Here is a 19,435-nt window from a genome sequence, read left to right on the forward strand (position 1 = left end):
ACTGATCCTGCTAATGTCTCTGCACTCTGTGCAAAAACACTGGAATCACTGTCCGCCAAGTGAGGCCAAGCGAATGCAAACTATCCAAAGACGAAGGGTTCAAGAGCTAACGTTTCCTAATCAAAATGAGCCACTCTGATAGAGCAAAACAAGAGGAAAAGGAGGAAAATAGGAACCCTCCTACAGGTTTCCCTCCCCACTGCAGCTGCAATGGTTCCTATAGGGCTGGGATTTGAAGAGGCACTTAGAAAAGGCGATTCCACAAGTTACTACTCAACAACGTGAAGCGCCTCTCTCGAAAAGCCATTTCCTTTTGGCACCAGCACAGCCTTTCTCACGGAAAACAGCCTAATGTTCTTCATGAAGTCATGAGGAATCCAGATTAATAGAAAGAAGAAACAAATGCCTTGGCCAAGTGAGCTTCTGCAGAACATGGGAAAGATGCAAGTTCCTCCAACAAGAGAGCGCTAACATGTTTCGACACACGGTGACAAGCCAGATTGACTAACGACTAGAATGACTAACAAAGCAGGATGACGTCAGCATGAAAGTAGGTGATGAATCAAACTGAGAGTACTGCTGATGGCTTGGGTTAGAGATTCTAGAGGAAACAGAAAGATAGCACCTCTCATGCATCATTTCTCACAGGATCTGTAGATCCACCACGGACCTCTGGTGACAGGAAATACCTCTTTAACCTTTATGTAGGCAGCAGATCAGGTAGTTTACACAGAAGCTGTGTGGAAAATGCAAGTTTAATTGAGTGTTAAATCTCTAATTAGTTTTTCATTCATTGTTAGCTTTGCATGCTTTCAATTTTGTGTGGGCCACACAACCATATTTAAGAACATCTTGATGTCAAAATACATTACAATATGGTTTCCTGAAGAGACATGTGAGACTTGCCTTAAGTGGACTTCAAAATTATTTAAAAATTTAATTGGATTTGGTGAAGTGCAACATGAGAACTGTTAAATAAAAAATAAATGAATGCACGTTCTATGATTTGTAAAGATCAAATAAAGATGACTGTGTATAGATCAGATCTTCATCTCATCACTTCTGAGACAATTCTTTCTAGTACCTCATGCATTATGTTGAAATATTTTACCGCTCTGTGAAGTACAAATTTTAAAAATAATACACACATACAAATTATTTCTTTCACATCTTTACTCCTTCTCTTAATCACTCACGCCATGGTATAAGCCTCTGGGCTACTGCTGTCTTCTCGGAATGACCCCATGAATGGACAGAGCCATGTTTGTGGCGGTCAGGGGTGGTAGAAGCGATATTTTGGAGTGTGCGTGCGTGTGTGTCTGTGTTCTGGGGGTAAAGTGCCTGTGTTGTTCTAGCATAAAGACCCAGTGTAAGAGTGACACACTAGCTCATGTCAGTATTGGTGAGGCGGGGCTTCACTGGTGGGTTTCCTTACAGTCTGTGCGTTCGTGTTCAGGCAGACTATGGTACAGTGCTCGTGTGTAGCCTTGCTGAGTTCTGCCCCTGGGGTGTTGTCAGAGCCTGGCCACAGGAGACCTGCTTTAAGACCTGCGGACATTAACTAAAGCTAAAATGTCACGCAGCCTTCACAGCTAAGGTGAGAGTGGTTAACCAGTGAGACTGTAACATTGAAGAATATAGAGAATACGAAACACTACTTTGTGCAAAAGGAAGGTATACAGTTTTCAGGTATTAAACAGGGCCCATACATTGTTTTTTTTATTTTCTTGCATTTTGCTCTGTGATGTTTGCTGTGATGCTTATGTATCAAAAAACTCCTAAATAACATTTACATATCCATCTTCTATTTTCACTCAGAATTCCTCACACTGTTTCTGTTAATCTACATTGTGTACAGAAAAACTAAAACACACACTGTTCTGATTGGCTCACCTGTTCTATGCCTTATTTAAAAAGGCATAGATTTTGATATGAACGAGGAGGATTATCCGCTGCTGGCTGAGTTTATTGTTGTGACATCACAAACACCAGTGTTTTTTTGGCAGCTTTATATGGACTGTCTTGTCAGGAGTAAATGATGCATTTTGAAACTCAAACTATGTTCACAAAATGCATCCAAATCTTATTTTATAAAATAATTTAGAACTTTTAAAAAAGCAATAGTATTATGGGAAGTAGAATATAACTACACTATAGAAGTTACCCTTTGCTAGTTACATAGCCAGGTGCAGAAACACAAGGGCCTAATTCAGGAAGAGTATGGCATCTATTTCTATACCCTCCCATTTGCTCCTGAAACACAGGTTAGTCTTTCTTGAGCAAAACCACAGTTGCACAACAGCTAAGCCTATTTTCACAAATGCTAAATAAATGCCTGCTTCTATTCCTAGCTTCAAATAATGTCCTGAAGCAAACTCTCCCTTAACTGGATGATTCAACGTTCCGCTTCTCGATGATAAGAAATTAATAAAGTCGACTCCAACTGAGCCAGATTTAAACAGCCATCTAACATTATTTACAAGGACCACAAAAGTACTTCATGCTGCTGACATCACCAGACAGACACAAGTCAAGCTACACGCACCTTCATTGCATTAACATAGTCCATGCTGAACAGGTTATGTCTGCTTTGTGTAATTATGTTGTGTCCTTGGAATACAGTGTGTGTTAACTGTGGGCAAGATTCTGAGTCAGCTAATGTTCCACACCCAGACCAATGGCCAGACATATGTATTAAAGTGCATTATGAACTAAGAATGCACACTGGTTACTTTAAGGTGATAACAACAAAGGAGACTGAATCAGAAGGCATGGTTTATGGACGCTGGCTTACACTGAAAAAGAAAGAAAAACATGCATCACCATAGAGCATTTACTTCAGAGATCCTACTGTCACTCTTTTGAAAGCGAGAGGGCCACGATTCTATGTGATAATTTCACAGATTTCCCAGAGATAGCGACACCTAAAGCACATTGTTTTACCAACATTTTTCAGTAAGTTGTTGCTAGGGTTATGCAACAAGAAGAATCATCAGACAATGACCAGACAGTTCAGCTAAATAGAGGATCTAATGTGTCACCTGATTTACCAATCTTTGGTTTACTGCTTTGGGAACGTTAAAGCAATTCAGTTCAGAATGAGGCTCTTTAAAGCCTTGGATAAGACTCCTATAAAGTTTCAACGGTTCCAATTACATTTATGCATTATCTATCTTGCCCTAGGACTCGGACTGATACAGCATTCATGAGTCTATTATTATTTATAAGCCCAAATTGCCTGGGATAATGCCTTTGAACTTGTTTTATAAGAGGTGAAGCTCTGGTTTAGCTCATGTTTTAGGGAAGACTGTTTATCGGAAGTTGTCTGCAGTCCCTCTTGGCTTCGAGCCAACCAAAAAACCCATCATGCAAATTCCACGGCTGCTGCTGTAACATTCCAGTCGAGCTTTGTGGCGGAGAGGGACCGGCGGAGGGGGAAGAGGATGAGGGTAGGAAGGATGAAAGGTACAGGAGAGAGAGGAAGTAGAACAGGAAGAGCCCTTTCGATTGGCGTCAGGGTTAACGCTCCACCCCTGGGGCTGACATCATTAACGCACAGCTGTGTACCCTGCTGTCTTCTTCAAAGCATCCACTCCTTATCAGCGGTGAGCACAATTTGAATCGATGGAACTATTGTGAGAGGGAGATAGACTGGTGTGATGTGATTGGAAAATTTCTTTTGAACTAGGTAACAGAGTTCAGGGGACAAGGTGTAGTGATATCAACAGTTTCAACTCAAAGCTCTGGAGGTTCACCAGAGGCCTGGGGATTTTTTGTTATTCCACATTATCTTCTCTGGAATTTCAAATTATAATTATCAAAATAGTCTACACTGAATTCATTGTAATATTTCAAATATTTAAATGCCTCAGAGCGTGGGGTATAACAGTGGCTCCAATGGGTTGTTTGCAGATGACGTCATGTCATGAACAGCAGTGATTATATACGCTGGGACCTCTATTAGAGACTTTAATAAAGACTGTGTTTTGCGTCGTTTACATATCGCTCATCATTTCAACCAACACATCACAAGGAAAAAAAAAAAACGTCTTAAGAACCGCAGTCTGGGGTCAGGATGAGAAAGCAGCTTCCTTTTCAATAGCTTCTAGTTCGAAATTAGTTGTTTCTTGTAGGTGTTGTTTTATATCTATCACCAGCACAGACACATTACCAAACGCCTTATGAAGGTGAAGTCAGCTTTTTATTCGCCTGAGTTCCATTCCACTTTAAATGGCTCAGTAGAATCCATTGACCTATTGCAACATTTAAAGTGGAATGGGAAGCTAACTTGATTGTGTGGTCTATGAGGCCTGAATTTTTTTTTTTTTTTTTGCTGTGGTTGTCCACTGGTGATGGACTTGAAATTTAACGTTAAAATAAACAACCATAATGCTAACGAGGTTGGCTGCTTGGTTAATCCACAAGACAAAGTGAACCACATGATTGTCTTCGTGGCGCACCTTGATACTGAGGTCGACCAGTTGGCTAAAAATAAGCTGTATGTCTCAATACATCTTTCATTGCAGTCCCTGAGTTAAAAGACAGTTCCATTAAAGATCGGTCTCCAGAATATAAGCATCACCCCCTTCACGTTAGGATATATTTATTTGTAAATTTCTCTCAAAATATCACCTAAATTAACACAGTACAGGCTCCTTGCAAATTCTGTTTCACTCTTCCTGCGCCCCAGGTCTGAACCATGTGACTGAAAAAAAAACTGTAAAGAAAATAAATGAAATGCTGTTCACTATGTAATTGTGCAATATCCAGATGAAATGAAATGGATTTTGAAAAATGTTGTAAACACTTCTAAAAAAAAGTGAGACACGGAGCATTTGCCAAGCTCAAAAAATAAAGTATTCAGAAAGTTTTGACCTTTAAGGGGACTGTTTACACATTCAGGAAAATCAATCTGCCTGAACTGTGATTGCGATTTGGAGAGGTCACAAACAGACGGCACTCAGGTTGAGATCCAGAGCTTTGAGTTCAAGTAAATATTTACCACTTCAAATACTGCCACCGCTCTGTACAGTACTAGTGTTTCTGCGCTTAAAAGGGACATGTTATGGCACATATTTGTTTTCAGAGTACATGATGATACACAGAACGGTACTCAGTGTCTGTACCCTGAATCCAATCAGGGGCGGTAACCTATATCCAGTAGAAGCTTAGTGGGATTAGTGCATACTTGTGAATAGTGAATACAGAGTAAAGGAATACCAATAAGAGCTGGGACACAGTTCAGGATTCAACCTTCTTTCGTTTTGTTGCAATTATTGTGAGGTCAAATGCGGGTTATAAATCCCAGCTCACCAAAAGACCAGAAGCATAAAGCAGGTCACTCGAGCTCTGAACTCTAGCTTGTTTAGCTTCCTCTGCTAAAGCTGGTACACCAACACAACATCAATGATTCATTGAGACAAAAATGACTGCACATGTGGGCACACGGTTAATCTGCCTGCCTGGCTCGGCATCGGTTCAGGAATTTACCATTCTGAAAACACCCCTACCCCCTATTTTACACACATACACAGTTCCATTATCACTTTAAATACACTTGCCTTTCAATTATTCCATGATGGCTAAAATGAAAACAAAAAAAGAAACAGATACAATTGTTTTTAGTATTTTGTTTGTTTTGAAAAAACAGTAATGTATGCTTTAAATATGCTTTGAACTAGAGCTGAAATATCTATGCTATGAAATATCTATATCTATGAAACAAAGCTAGCAAAGGAGAGAGACAGAGCAGAGAGTGAGCAAAGAAAACAGAGGCCAGAGTAGACAGATATGTAAAACGATGTGAAAGGAATTCCCACAGTGTGTGCCAGTTAAGCCCAGAGGAGGAGCACATTGATCTACGGTAGCGCTGTTCTGGGTCTGCTACCAAAAAACAAAAAATAAATAAAAAGAGAGAGAGGTGCGTTCACATTTAGGGCACTTCTCCCAGCCAAGCCTTGGAGTTTGTGAGCGTTTGTCTGTGAATATGCAGTTTATGCATAAAATGTCAAGCATTCATGCAGACTGTTATTTGTGTGTGTTTCGGTCTGTGTGTGTGTGTATGCATGAGCGTGGTGCAAGCTGGGCAGTGTGTGTGTGTGTGTGTGTGTGTGTGTGTGTGTGTGTGTATGTGTGTCATAATGGTGGGCCAGCCTGACAGGCACCACTTATAATCGCTTTAGGGCAGGAGTTGCACAACAATGTGGGGAGGCTAATGCCTGTGGTTAGGGCCCTTGGCGGCAAATGGGCTAATAAAAAAATGACTGCTAGATTCGCAAGCAATGACACTGGAATCAACAAATACATTATTTATATCTCATTCTCTTTCACATATACTCACGTATTGATAAACACGCGGACTGTAAACATTAAGAGTGGCTGGCGCAGTATCCATCTCATTTATTTCTGCAGTCTGGATGACCACTTCAATCATCTGTGACCCTATTTAACAGGCATACTATTAGTGACACAGTGTAATGTCAAATAAATGACTGTGATTTCTGAAATCATTCAAAGTAAACTGATGTGAACTGTGCTGCTGTAGAAAAATCTCCATTCCAAAAAAATGTTTAAAGATATTTCAGTATTTCTGCAAAATATAACCATAGAGATAATGCACTACAGAAAAGTATACTCAGTCAAAATTCAAAGTTGAGGATAGCATCCAGATGTTGTAACGTCTACAGCACAAATATAGCCATTTTATGGTCTCTAAAATGACTAGTGTACTTTTTATATGTCTGAGTTTTTCTTGTACTGTTGATGAACGTTAAATAGTTTTGACTCTGATATTTTGTGCTGCTATTTTGCCTAGAAACACCCTACACGTATACTTCAAAAATATATGTATATATTTAGAAAATAATTTTTGCTCAAAATTACTGTAAAGCATTTTTCTGCTTGGTAGATTTTAGAGGAATTGAGCGCTTCAGACTTCTAGTTCCACGATTGTGAAATTTGCTTGAGCAATATAGTTATATTATGCAAAAACTGAATAATCAGCAAATTTCCTCTTTAAATGCCATAGATAAATGCCATCACAAGAAACGGAGTTGGTCTAGTTTTCCAAGTATTGCAAAGCTATAAACAGGCCAGGTTTCCTTATATTTGCGCTTCCTTCATCGGCAGTGTTTTAGAAAACATGCAAATCTGAAATTCTTGCTGGATTTTCTCTATTGCAAAGATTTTCCCTGACTGAAACAAAAGAATCCTATTCATACTTAAGCTGTACTCCCAAATACAATACTGTAGATTTCAAGTATTAGAAGTGGAGGTGTTATTTTGATATTGTAATAATGTAATGACAAATTTCATTACTTAGAATGGTATGCCGTGAATTCCATTCATTCATTCATTCATTGTCTGTAACCGCTTATCCAGTTCAGGGTCGCGGTGGGTCCGGAGCCCACCCTGGAGGGGGCGCCAGTCTTTCACAGGGGGACACACACTCACACATTCACACCTCACAGACAGTCACCCAGAAGAAACCCACACAGACACAGAGAGAACACACATAACACTCCTCACAGACAGTCACCCAGAGGAAACCCACGCAGACACAGAGAGAACACACCACACTCCTCACAGACAGTCACCCAGAGGAAACCCACGCAGACACAGAGAGAACACACCACACTCCTCACAGACAGTCACCCAGAGGAAACCCACGCAGACACAGAGAGAACACACCACACTCCTCACAGACAGTCACCCAGAGGAAACCCACACAGACACAGAGAGAACACACCACACTCCTCACAGACAGTCAGCCGGAGGAAACCCACACAGACACAGGGAGAACACACCACACTCCTCACAGACAGTCACCCGGAGGAAACCCACACAGACACAGGGAGAAAACACCACACTCCTCACAGACAGTCACCCAGAAGAAACCCACACAGACACAGAGAGAACACACATAACACTCCTCACAGACAGTCACCCAGAAGAAACCCACACAGACACAGAGAGAACACACATAACACTCCTCACAGACAGTCACCCAGAGGAAACCCACGCAGACACAGAGAGAACACACCACACTCCTCAAAGACAGTCACCCAGAGGAAACCCACGCAGACACAGAGAGAACACACCACACTCCTCACAGACAGTCACCCAGAAGAAACCCACACAGACACAGAGAGAACACACATAACACTCCTCACAGACAGTCACCCAGAGGAAACCCACGCAGACACAGAGAGAACACACCACACTCCTCACAGACAGTCACCCAGAGGAAACCCACGCAGACACAGAGAGAACACACCACACTCCTCACAGACAGTCACCCGGAGGAAACCCACACAGACACAGGGAGAACACACCACACTCCTCACAGACAGTCACCCGGAGGAAACCCACACAGACACAGGGAGAACACACCACACTCCTCACAGACAGTCACCCGGAGGAAACCCACACAGACACAGGGAGAAAACACCACACTCCTCACAGACAGTCAACCGGAGCTGGACTCGAACCCACAACCTCCATTTTATTTGACGTTAAGCAGTGATGAAACAGTGGAAAAAACTTAAAAGATATTTTTCTTTCCGGAAAATTTTGCCCACTCACCTGATGATATCTTGTTTTTATAGTAGATTGTTAATAAATATTTATGGTCCGTTCCTGAATCATGATTCTTAGAATAACTGCAAAATAACACCTAGAGTTTAAGGGGTAAACATTTCAGTCCGTTTCAAGGAGCACACCAGTAATGTGTGGCTGCACGTGCTTGGTAACTGAAGCATGTCAAGTGTGTGAGGGCTGGAGCTGGGGTGGAGCGGAAGGCTGGGGCAGAGGGACAGAGCTTCAGAGCCTTTCTCTTTCTCTCTTCGCACGCGTCTGCTCTCCTTTCGCCACCATCCAAAACAGCTCTGTGACTCACTCTGACTCATGCGCCATGACTACTTGCTTTTTTAAATGGTCCAATATGTCTATCCTCCCCATCAGACACTTTCCTAAACGGAGCAGAAAGAGAAAAACAAGGCGGAGAAACTGGTCTGTGCTAGTGCCCTGGAATAAATCAGCCTACATGTGGAGCTTGGGCTGGTTCTGTTTGAATACACTGTCTGTGGCCCATTTAGTGCATACCACATGAAGATATTCGACCTGCACTCTGTGGATGAATAGCTTGAACATGTCGGGAAGCTACATTCAAACATGTTTTTCATACTCTTTTGGGACTGACATCATTTGGCATGGTACTCATCCCATGATCTAAACAATTTTCAGTAATCTAGACTTCTGAGGGGGGCTTCAGACATCATGTCACTCCTTTACTCTTACTCACTTTGTCTTTCCTTCAAAACACTATTCAGAGTTTACTGGTAAATTCAAGTTAATAATTTAATAAACTGGTTAAAAACAAAACGTGTTAAAATGCTGAATTATTTGAGTCATTTTCATCACATTTCCTCTTGAGAAGGTTAGCAGTGTGACAGCACTGGAGGGTCTGTTTCATAGAATGACACTGTGTTTACCACCTTATCCCTGCATTACCTTATAAATCACTGGCAATTGATGCTTACATTTACGTAAGTCCTCTTTTAAAAATCTGCCTTCAGTGTATTTGGGCCATGGTGAAATGAATCAGTGCATGGAACTTTCTATTACTATAGAAAAGGGTGAACTCTTAAGGGCGGTTTCCCAGACAGGGATTAAGTCTAGTCCTAGACTATATCCTCCCTGCAATGGAAAAATCACAATTTAAAAAGCTGTGTAGTCCCGGACTAGGATTAATCCTTGTCTGGGAAACCACCCCAAAGTGTCTGCAGTTGCTTACCCTTCAGTAATTTGCTGTCATAATTCTTTTAAGACTAAAAAATAAAACTAAATAATATGCATCAAATTTACATGGTCGAGTCATAACAAAATATCAGACATTTATATATATAAAAAAATAATTCCAATCCCATCTCTTGTTTCTCTCTTGTTAAACTGAATCTTGATGTTGTGATGTTCGGGCCCTGGACTTTGGCCAGCAGAATGCTGAAATAGTGGTGTGTGCTATGGTTTGAGCATGAGGTCACTGTTACGCCACCCCTGACTGGGCACACGGACGGACACAAGAGGGCACAGCGGGGTGGCAAAGCGTGCCAACCATTCCCTGGCTCTGTTATCACCAAAATACTTCCACCCTTTTATCTCCACTGGCACCCCTGGCTGGCACTGCGACCGTGCTACGCTTTTTAAGCTTCACTCTCTTGCCCGTCCTGTCCCACTTGGAACCATTTGCCCACTCAGGCTTTCACTTTCAAACTCTGGAACACAGGACACTATGTAATGCTGCTGGAAACCCATAGTTTTCCCTGATTGGCTGGGTGGGTAAACACAGCCTATTGTTTGAGAAACAAACAAGCAGAATTTTAACTTAGTGACAAGTTAAAATGTTTAGAGTCAGACCATTGATGTCCTCTACAAGTTTCTGAAAAAGACTGACACAGCAGAGGCTTTGGACACTTCTAAAAACAAAGTAAAATATTAAAAATGATGCAGCAATGAGAACACTCCTGTTATAACCATAAATCCTCTAAGTGCATTTTCATTGGACAAACTATTGACAGGCACTGGCCTGGCTGCAGCAGCTGGAAAGGTGTTGACAACTTGTCCATTGCTTTACTACTCCTACTATTCCTGAAGTCCTCAAATCATAGCTGAGTACTACATACTCCTCCTTTTTCTTCTTTCCTTTTTTGACTTGTCAGTGGTATGTTTAGTCTGGAGAAGGGGCACAAAGATATTCCCTCCCTCTCTTTTCTCCCTCCCTCCTTCTTTTTTTTCCACGAGGTGATGGCAGGCCTGAAAGGTAAACACGCTTTAGAAATGTATAAATGACAACTGGCAAGTCTTGGCTGAACATCTGTCTGCATATTCACCAATTAGCATGCTTAAACAGCGTGCTCAAATATATCAAACGCTTATTTTCCAAGTTTAAAATGGATCAGAAGCTGTGTGCATGTTCATAATGCACTCGTAAAACACATAGTAGAACCTTCTTTTGAAACACAAGCACACATCTGTTTTTTTTAAGACTGCTACCTCATCATGTGCCAGGAATAGAGATTCAGCACATCAAAACATTCACCAAAACAGAGTTTTTATAGATGAATCAACAGAACAAAAAGAAATGATACATCATAGGCCAGGTCTAACAAACTAGATAATGTGTGTGTGGGGGGGGAGAGGGGGTTTTCATAAAAAAGCAGGGAGATGGACTTGGGATGTAACCAGGATGTCTGTCCCTGCTGTTACTTTTTCAGTTTCCATCAGTCTTGGTCCGACTATCCTTTCTTTTTCAAATCCCGGTTTCTCCCCAGAGATTAGTCTTTGCCAATTCCACTCACAGCTAGATAGGACCCCCCACCCCCCCAATCTTACACACACAATGCCATCAAGGTGAATGCAAGCCCATATTTCTTGTAAGACATGTGAAGTCAACGGTCTCCTCTATTTGAACTGCTATTATGCATGCCACTGGATAACGCCAACTGCCAGGATCTGTCATGTCAGCCAACAGCCTGTCATGCTGGCTAGCACTGTACTTGTTTGTTGAGGAGAGGGGGGCCATCCCACCCACGAAATCCCGGTGACACTGCCAACATTTAGAACTATGTCCCCTCGGGACCACTGGTATTATGAGATATTGTGATTATTTAAATAACGGCTGACATTATGCAAATTCTTTCATTCGTTTTCAAGCCACATGATGTTCTCAATTGAACTGTAGTTACATAATCATTTTAAAAATAATGTAATACAAATTATTACAGATTATAATAAGTACAAACAGTCTTTCTTTGTACAAAATTTGAAACTCTCAGTCTGACACTAATGCCGTGGGACACTAAAGTGAAACAAGGCATCCAGAAGAAGGGTGCCAGCATGTGCCATGTCTTATATTACCATCAGGGAAAAGCCAGCTGTTGGGTAAGTTTTTGTTTGCTCATGTTTAATATCTAATAGATGAATTAAACCACATTTATACTGTTTGCAGTAATAATTCTGATAATCATTTTTCTACATCTCCAAACTGCATCCCTGCTGGACTATTTTAACTCTTTATATTCTTGGAGTATTATTCACGTACTGTATAATGTACTATTACATTACTGGTAACTACTGTGAATTGAAACTAATACAACACTATGTTTGTGTATGTATGTTTTGTTTATGTGTGAATGCTCACAGGACTTTAATGGGTTAATCCCATTTTAATTAACTGATATTTATTTGGTTAAAGTTTCGATTCATTTGTTGAGAACAGGGTACACTGAAATCGTGATCATGCTGTAAACAGTGTCACTCCACCCTGCGTCCCCAGCTACAGCCCTGTTTAGTAATCTAGATCAAGTTTCCGTGCGCGCCGCTACAAGGCGCCCCTCATGTCTCAGACGTTTTGCCACGGCAGTTCCGCTCAGTAACAAGTGGCACCAGACTTTGGCCTGGGGCTCAGGGATTCCAGTAAATGTTTCGTTATGCAACCTTTAATAGGTGTCATCTTATCTGAACCCGGAGTGAGTGCTGTACTGTGGCGGACAGAGCCTGGAGGGGGTGGGGGGGAGTGAGAGAGAAGCACCCTGTTCTCCAGCTCACTGCGGCTTGTCGTGCCAGCTGAAATCCACTGGTTTATGCCCAGTCATGTTTGACAGAGCGCCTCATCCCGTGCTGATGGTGGGACAAGCCACGGAACAGTAGTTCTTGCCAGGATGTAAGGGGAGGAAGAGGTAGGAGGAATCAGAGAGGAGGGGGAGCTTCTGACAAACACAACTATCTTTCATGTCCCTGTGTGTCCCAGTGGGAGCTCCATGTTCAAGGCGTAGATGCTGTACCCTGATGTCATCTCGCTCTCCAAACTGCAGATATCCTTAGTACAAGCCAAGGGAGAGAACTTCTGTAGCTTAGTCCACGAATTATTAATCTTTGTGCAGTGCCAATATACACTTGTGTTTTGGTTTGAAGAACCTCCGTGTGTTTTCTGGTCTACAGTGTTCATTTAAACAAAAATAAAAATGTTCTTCACAGTCTATACATTTATTAGATGAATTAATTATCAGAGCTACATCTGCAACCATGACACTCTAGTCTAGAGTTTTTAATGCCAAAATCAAAGTAGCCACAAAGCATTTTTCCAATACAGCTTAACCTTCAGAAGGACACTGGAATGTAGAGTTTGTTTTGAAAACAGTTCGCCCTGTTTCCATGAAGTGTCAGGTGATTGGCGGAGATAGCAGTATGATGAGAGTAAAGTGTGACGTACTACAGCACAGCAAAATCGATGGTGGGCATCAGAACCAAAGCTGATGATTGGTGGCGATGTCCTATTTCAAATATTTGCACTAGCAGAGTGACGTCCATGTTGTATAAAAGTAACAGGAAGAGCAGCCATGGGGTCAGTTGTGCATGAAACTAACTCATCTGGCTAGGTGTGTTTGAATGAAAATATACTGCTGTGCCACATGTAACCGTCTGACTTCCAAACACTCACCACACTACACTCCACAGATATACACTGAGATATAAACTGAGGAAGTATGAAATATGTTCCATTGGATGCTTTAGAGGATGGTTTTAGAGAAAAGTGCTAGAAAACTTAGAGATATTCTATAGAAATACTTCTGATTAATTGTCCGTGGCAACTGAGCATGCCCTGGGCCTTTATAAGAACCTAAAGGTCAAGAGGCTTATGAGATTGTTTGTGATATTATTAGCGTGAATCCCAAGTCGTCACTGACTGACTGACAATAGTGTAATGGAGTGTAATGGACGCTCTATATATGTCAACCCAAATGCTTCATGCGGAATTTTTTTTTACTGAATAATGCAAAACATATTTGATTTTTATTTGAATATTATCACTAATATCTCCATTTATCTGATCTTCATTATTTTCTGATGCAAGAACCGTAAAAGCCTTACTGTACTATGCATTCATATACTTTTTTGCGAAATGCAGAAATTGACATATCAAATCAAAATTGCTGCACATCTACAGCTGATTCACAAAAAAATAAACAAACAAACAAAAAAAACCAATAGATTCATTCATTCATTATCTGTAAGCGCTTATCCACTTCAGGGTCGCAGTGGGTCCAGAGCCTACCTGGAATCATTGGGCGCAAGGTGAGCACACACCCTGGAGGGGGCACCAGTCCGTCGCAGGGCGACACACACTCACACATTCACTCACACCTCCGGACACTTTTGAGTCACCAATCCACCTACCAACGTGTGTTTTTAGACCGTGGGAGGAAATCGGCGCACCCGGAGGAAACCCACGTGGACACAGGAAGAACACACCACACTCCTCACAGAGTGCTCACCCGGAGCGGGACTCCAACCAACAACCTCCAGGTCCCTGGAGCTGTGTGACTGCGACACTACCTGCTGCACCATCCCTACCCTGTTTCAGCACTTCATATATTACTAAAGAAACGTGACAGAAGCTGCATGATTATCCATTTTTAATGTTTTTCTTTAGTCTGGAGCTTGGTAAAGCTTGCAGTGTCACTGTGCAGACAGGCTACGGTAACTGTAGAAATGACACAAAGTCCAGGGGCTTCTAAAAATAAAAGCAGATGAAATAGTTTTACCCTGGGAGGTATGACATTAAAGGAGTACAAAGTTACTTTGTAAAAAGAATGAGTTTACACTCTGGACTTAGGTCCAACTGGAACCAGTTCAGAGTTCCTCTCCACTCCAAGAATCAACAATTTAGCTCAATGAATCAGCAGGAGACTTTAAGCGGTCATGGAGGAGGATAAGAATGATACATCTGTCAAAAAAGGCTTCTTTTGCCATGAGAAGAGGGAGAAAGAGCTGGAATCTCTATCTCTCTCTCTCTCTCTCTCTCTCTCTCTCTCTCTCTCCCCCTCTCTTTCTAAAAGGATGCCCACAAACCATAAAGAACAGTGCAGGAAAAAAGCAAAGCACTTTTGTCCTCTGTCTTGTTTTTTTTTTTTTTCTGAGCGCGACCCAGAGACGATAACAAGTGGCACTGACAAAAGAAGCTGAAAAGCTCCTTTCAAGTTCACTAGGACATCTAAGATAAAAAAAAAAAGAGATGTGCAGTGAATGTCACACATTTTCCCACACTCTCACCTACCCTGACCACACACTCACACTCACTGAGTAACTCAAGCACCTCTGTACTCCAAAGTCAATGACAGCGTAGTGTTAGCCGGGCCAGGGCACGGTGCCCCAGCCAAGCTTTTAAAGGGGCTGCACCTTTAAAAATGAGTTTTTCTTCCATAGGTAAACTTTGTTATTTTTAAATATCTTTTAAAAGAGGGTTTACAGCCTCTTCTAAAAGTATCGTTTTGTGATTTCACAAAAACAATAAAAACACAGCAATAACCCCAGCCCTAGTAATTCTTCCACAATGCAGATGAGCAAATGAGGAAATCTGCAGACACCAATCCAAAATAATTAAAAACCTTATTCCAAATATTTGTGGGTTTTTTAAAACTCTGAAAATATGAATCTAAGACTAAGATAGACGTTAGAACGTCACACATTTAACTCAGTTGTAAATTGGTCCAGGAGAATGTACAGTATGCATTAAATAATCAGAAAATACATAGTCTTAGCACAATAGCAATAGCATATAACCAAATCACCCATATCTAATTTATTATTATGCAGGGTATTCCAGGGACCTATTCAGCTGTTGCTCTAGATGAGCTTAACCACAACAGCTTGTCCACAGATATGAGTCACATGACAGAGATGTGCTATTGAAAATTGCCCAGTTTAGGAAAACCATTTACACATGAGGGAATGAGGCCAAAATTCCTGAAAGACCTCTGCCTCTTTAGAAGACCAGAGGATGAAATAAGGTCATGGTTCAGTGGACCTTAGGCCTCTGTAGGACTGTTCTAACCTATCATTAGCCAATGCATATTCTGCACACATTTATGGAACAAGTAAGTAAGTAAGTAAGTAAATAAATAAATAAATAAGAAACCTTGTACAAAACCCTCAATGGACCTCAAGCTTCATAGAATACATGCTTCGCCACTCCAGTGAGTCAGATGTATTTGATAATCTAATCATTCACTTACAGATGAAATGTCTTTTCAGCTTACACAACCACAACATTGGCTGTGGCTTTAAACCATAATCTTGTAGCCTGGATCCTGCACAGATTTCCCTTTGATAACCGGTGGGGGTCACGGTGAAAAGCTGCCTGTACTGTCATGCACCATGTGTCATAGAATTCAGCAGAAAAGCAGAGTCTCCTCACAAAAGGAGAGCACTCACAGTGACTCATGCTCCATAGTAAGGTCGGTCGTAGTACTTTAAGCTGGCACGGCACACTCACAAAAGCACAAAGCTTTTGGAATGTTGAGAGAACGCACCCAAGTCTGTGGGCGGAAGCAGAGCTTTACCTGCATGTGTAGTCTTTCAGGCACACATATTTGGCAAGCACCACAGGGGCACATACACATAAGCCCTCGGTTATTAATAACGTGTGGTGTGACGAGGTGCTACGCCTAACAACGTAACTTTGGTCCCATCTCACAAGGTAGTTTCCATGGATTTCAACAGGACTGTTTTCTTGTTTCTCTGGTTGTCAGGTGGCTTCAGGCATACATACAACACTACAAAGCCCGATAGTATCTGTGCCATCCTAATTGTTTTGCTGGGATCTACTAAAGAACACAATGATCCCACACACAAAAAAACGTATACACACACACATATAAACGCACGAACAATCCAAATCACACAGCAGCGCTATAAATGAGGCAAGGGCCAAAAAACCTCTTTGTCAGCAGACACCTCATATCAAACATTACTCGGGACCAGTCATATGACTGCCTATGGTCACGGCAGGCAAGTGACCTGTTGTCTCCACTCAAATTCACCATGTGCAACACATAATGAGACACCAGTGCCCTTATACAAGTTAGTGAATGGAGATTTCTTTGGACTATCCCATGACAAAAACTATTAGGGAACTCACAATGAGCTAGAGCAGTGTAGTTATTTTACCCAAGCTGAGAAGTGTAAGTCAGACTTAAGCAGGAGTGTTCCGGATCATTCCACCAGGGCCCAAACTATCAACCTGGCATACGTACATGTCCACCAATAAAACTATTTGTATCAACACTTCCTTAAAGTCTTAGGTTCCCTGCAGTGGATCTTAACGTACGTCTATCAGCACAGAACTGACGGGCCGAGGTGGTCTTTCTGCTAACATTTTGGTCTAAGATAAAATGTAAGAAAATCTTGAACCAACAAAATTGTAAGAAAGTAGGAAATGTGAAGGACTGGTATCACCAGTAGTGTGTGCATAAAGGGGACTGACCGCACTTGAAAATACTGTACCACTTTACAGCTGACATGCAGTTTATCTGTCAGCTTCAATAGACGTTCGTATACAGCAGATACAGTCCCATGCAAAAGTCTGGGCACCCCTGGTCACACTGCGTGTTACATGTCATCGACGACTACAGAAACCTGCACATTACAAGGCACAGTTGCTGATATTTGAGGAGTGTAACCTGCTGAAATGGACAGATGTATAAAACTGGCCTTTGTACAAGTTATTTGCCATTTATTTGTATCTCGTTTATTGTGAAGTTGAGCACACGAACCCTAGGAATGTCAAACTTCAATTTTGTTTTGAAGACATGTGATCAACAATGTTTGTTATTGTCTAAAACAGGTCAGTGTAGCCCTTCCATACTGCTGCATAAGCCCTGATTAATAACCATGCAGAAACACATGTATTAAAAACCAATCCCAAACCCTTTGCAAGGGTGGTCTTACTGTAAAGTGGTAAAGAAAACAGTGCTAACTCAGCAGGGGGTCCACACTAGAGCGTGGGTGGGTTACCTTCCAGCCGGCAGAGCTGTTGCTGTCCCCCTTATCCTTGAAGTAGGGGACGCTCTTCACCATCCAGTCGTAGATCTGGGAGAGAGTGAGGCGCTTCTCCGGAGAGCTCTCGATGGCCTTGGTGATCAGGTCCGCGTAGGACATGTTGCCCCACGCATTGCGCCGGGACGAGCTGCTTTTTCTCTGTGCAGAAACGCTGGACAGCAGGGCCACGTGCTGCTGTGGGCTTGAGCCCTGTTGCAGCTGCGCCAGCTGTGGGCTGGAGCTCTGCTGCAGCTGCTGGGGGCTGGAGCCCTGCTGGAGAGCCTGTTGCTGCTGCTGTTGCTGCTGGTGAATGCAGTCGAAGTCGAGCCCTTTCTCCTCCTCATAGTCCTCGCCCTCCTCCAACAAGCCCAGGCCACTTACTAAGTCCGTGTGGCCCGCGGAAACCGCTGCCTCCCGCTGGCCAGAAGACGCCGGCGAACATGTGCCCGAATCCGCGGCGTTAGGGATCTCCGGCCGGGGCAGCGGCCACGTGCAAGAGCGCGGCCGAGAGAGAGGCGCGAAGTCCGGGTCGATTTCTACCGTGTGTCGCGGGGCCGCTTCAGCCATAGCGCCGAGCACATAAGGAACGGCGGAGAAAATAAAGTTGACTCAAAACACTAAACACTTAGTGGAGCGACAGAAAGACGAAAAGACCGCGAAGAAAAACAACAGCAGAGTGCTTTCTGTTCTTCTCGGCCGAGATACACTCACCTACATTTGTGAAGGGTTTAAAAGTGAGGAGAAAACGGTTTAAACAGAAAGCGGAGAGGGAGCCGTGAGGTAAAAACTGAAAGGTACAGAGGAAACTGAAAGTAGTGTCACTTTATTACTAGGCGTCTGAAGTACACTAAATTACACTGAAGAAGCTTGAAAAAGGCAGAAATAAAGCAGAGCTGAAAAATGAACTAAACCACTAACTCACTCGAGATAAAATCTGAAGGAAAACCCTGTATTTCTTCGCGTCAGGGATAACACTAACCTCTATTTGAGAAAGTTTCAAAAGTAAGGAGGATGAATGCAGAGCCGAAAGCGGGGAAACGAGGAAGAAAAACACGAGAGAAAGAGTACGGTCTAAGTTGTTTTTCTCTAGTTCTGAGCTCTTCGGTCTCTGTCTCCTGTCACTAATGTCGCGGCTGAGCGGTGTGTTTGAGCGTGTCAGTGAGTGTGTGTGTGTATATGTCAGTCACTGGGTGCTCTCATATGGCACTCAGCCCCGCCCACAGCTTGACTGACAGTTCCTGCACCAATCAGAGCTCGAGATTCTGAAAGCGAAACAGCGGGAGGACTTCCCCTCAGCGCTTGTAAACACGGCTTCTTAAAGCGGCAGAGTCGCCGAGTTTAAATTCTACTCAATGTTCAAAATACAGCCCTCTCTCTGGCTCAGATGTGTTTATCGTGGGGTTCATGGGTAGCCGGGGGTATTACACAAAGCAGGATTTCTCAAATCATCCAGATAATATAAACCTCGTGTCAAGAAAAAGAGCAAAGAGAAATTAAATTGTACAGTCCTCAAATGTAGGTTATCTCACAAATCCTGCTTTGTGGATTAACCACAAGGAGT

General features: G+C 42.4%; 1 protein-coding gene across 1 annotated transcript in view; it reads right to left on the bottom strand.

Annotated features, from left to right (window-relative positions):
• foxo1a (forkhead box O1 a) overlaps positions 1-19,002 on the bottom strand; it is a 35,890-nt gene extending 16,888 nt beyond the window's left edge. Inside the window, exon 1 of the mRNA XM_066665868.1 lies at positions 17,851-19,002. Within this exon, the coding sequence (XP_066521965.1) occupies positions 17,851-18,441 (591 nt within the window). The 5' untranslated portion in view covers positions 18,442-19,002. The remainder of the gene's footprint in view (positions 1-17,850) is intronic.
• Positions 19,003-19,435: the final 433 nt, after the last annotated feature.

Source organism: Hoplias malabaricus, chromosome 1 (genome assembly GCF_029633855.1).
Source record: "Hoplias malabaricus isolate fHopMal1 chromosome 1, fHopMal1.hap1, whole genome shotgun sequence".
Classification (NCBI taxonomy): Eukaryota; Metazoa; Chordata; class Actinopteri; order Characiformes; family Erythrinidae; genus Hoplias; species Hoplias malabaricus.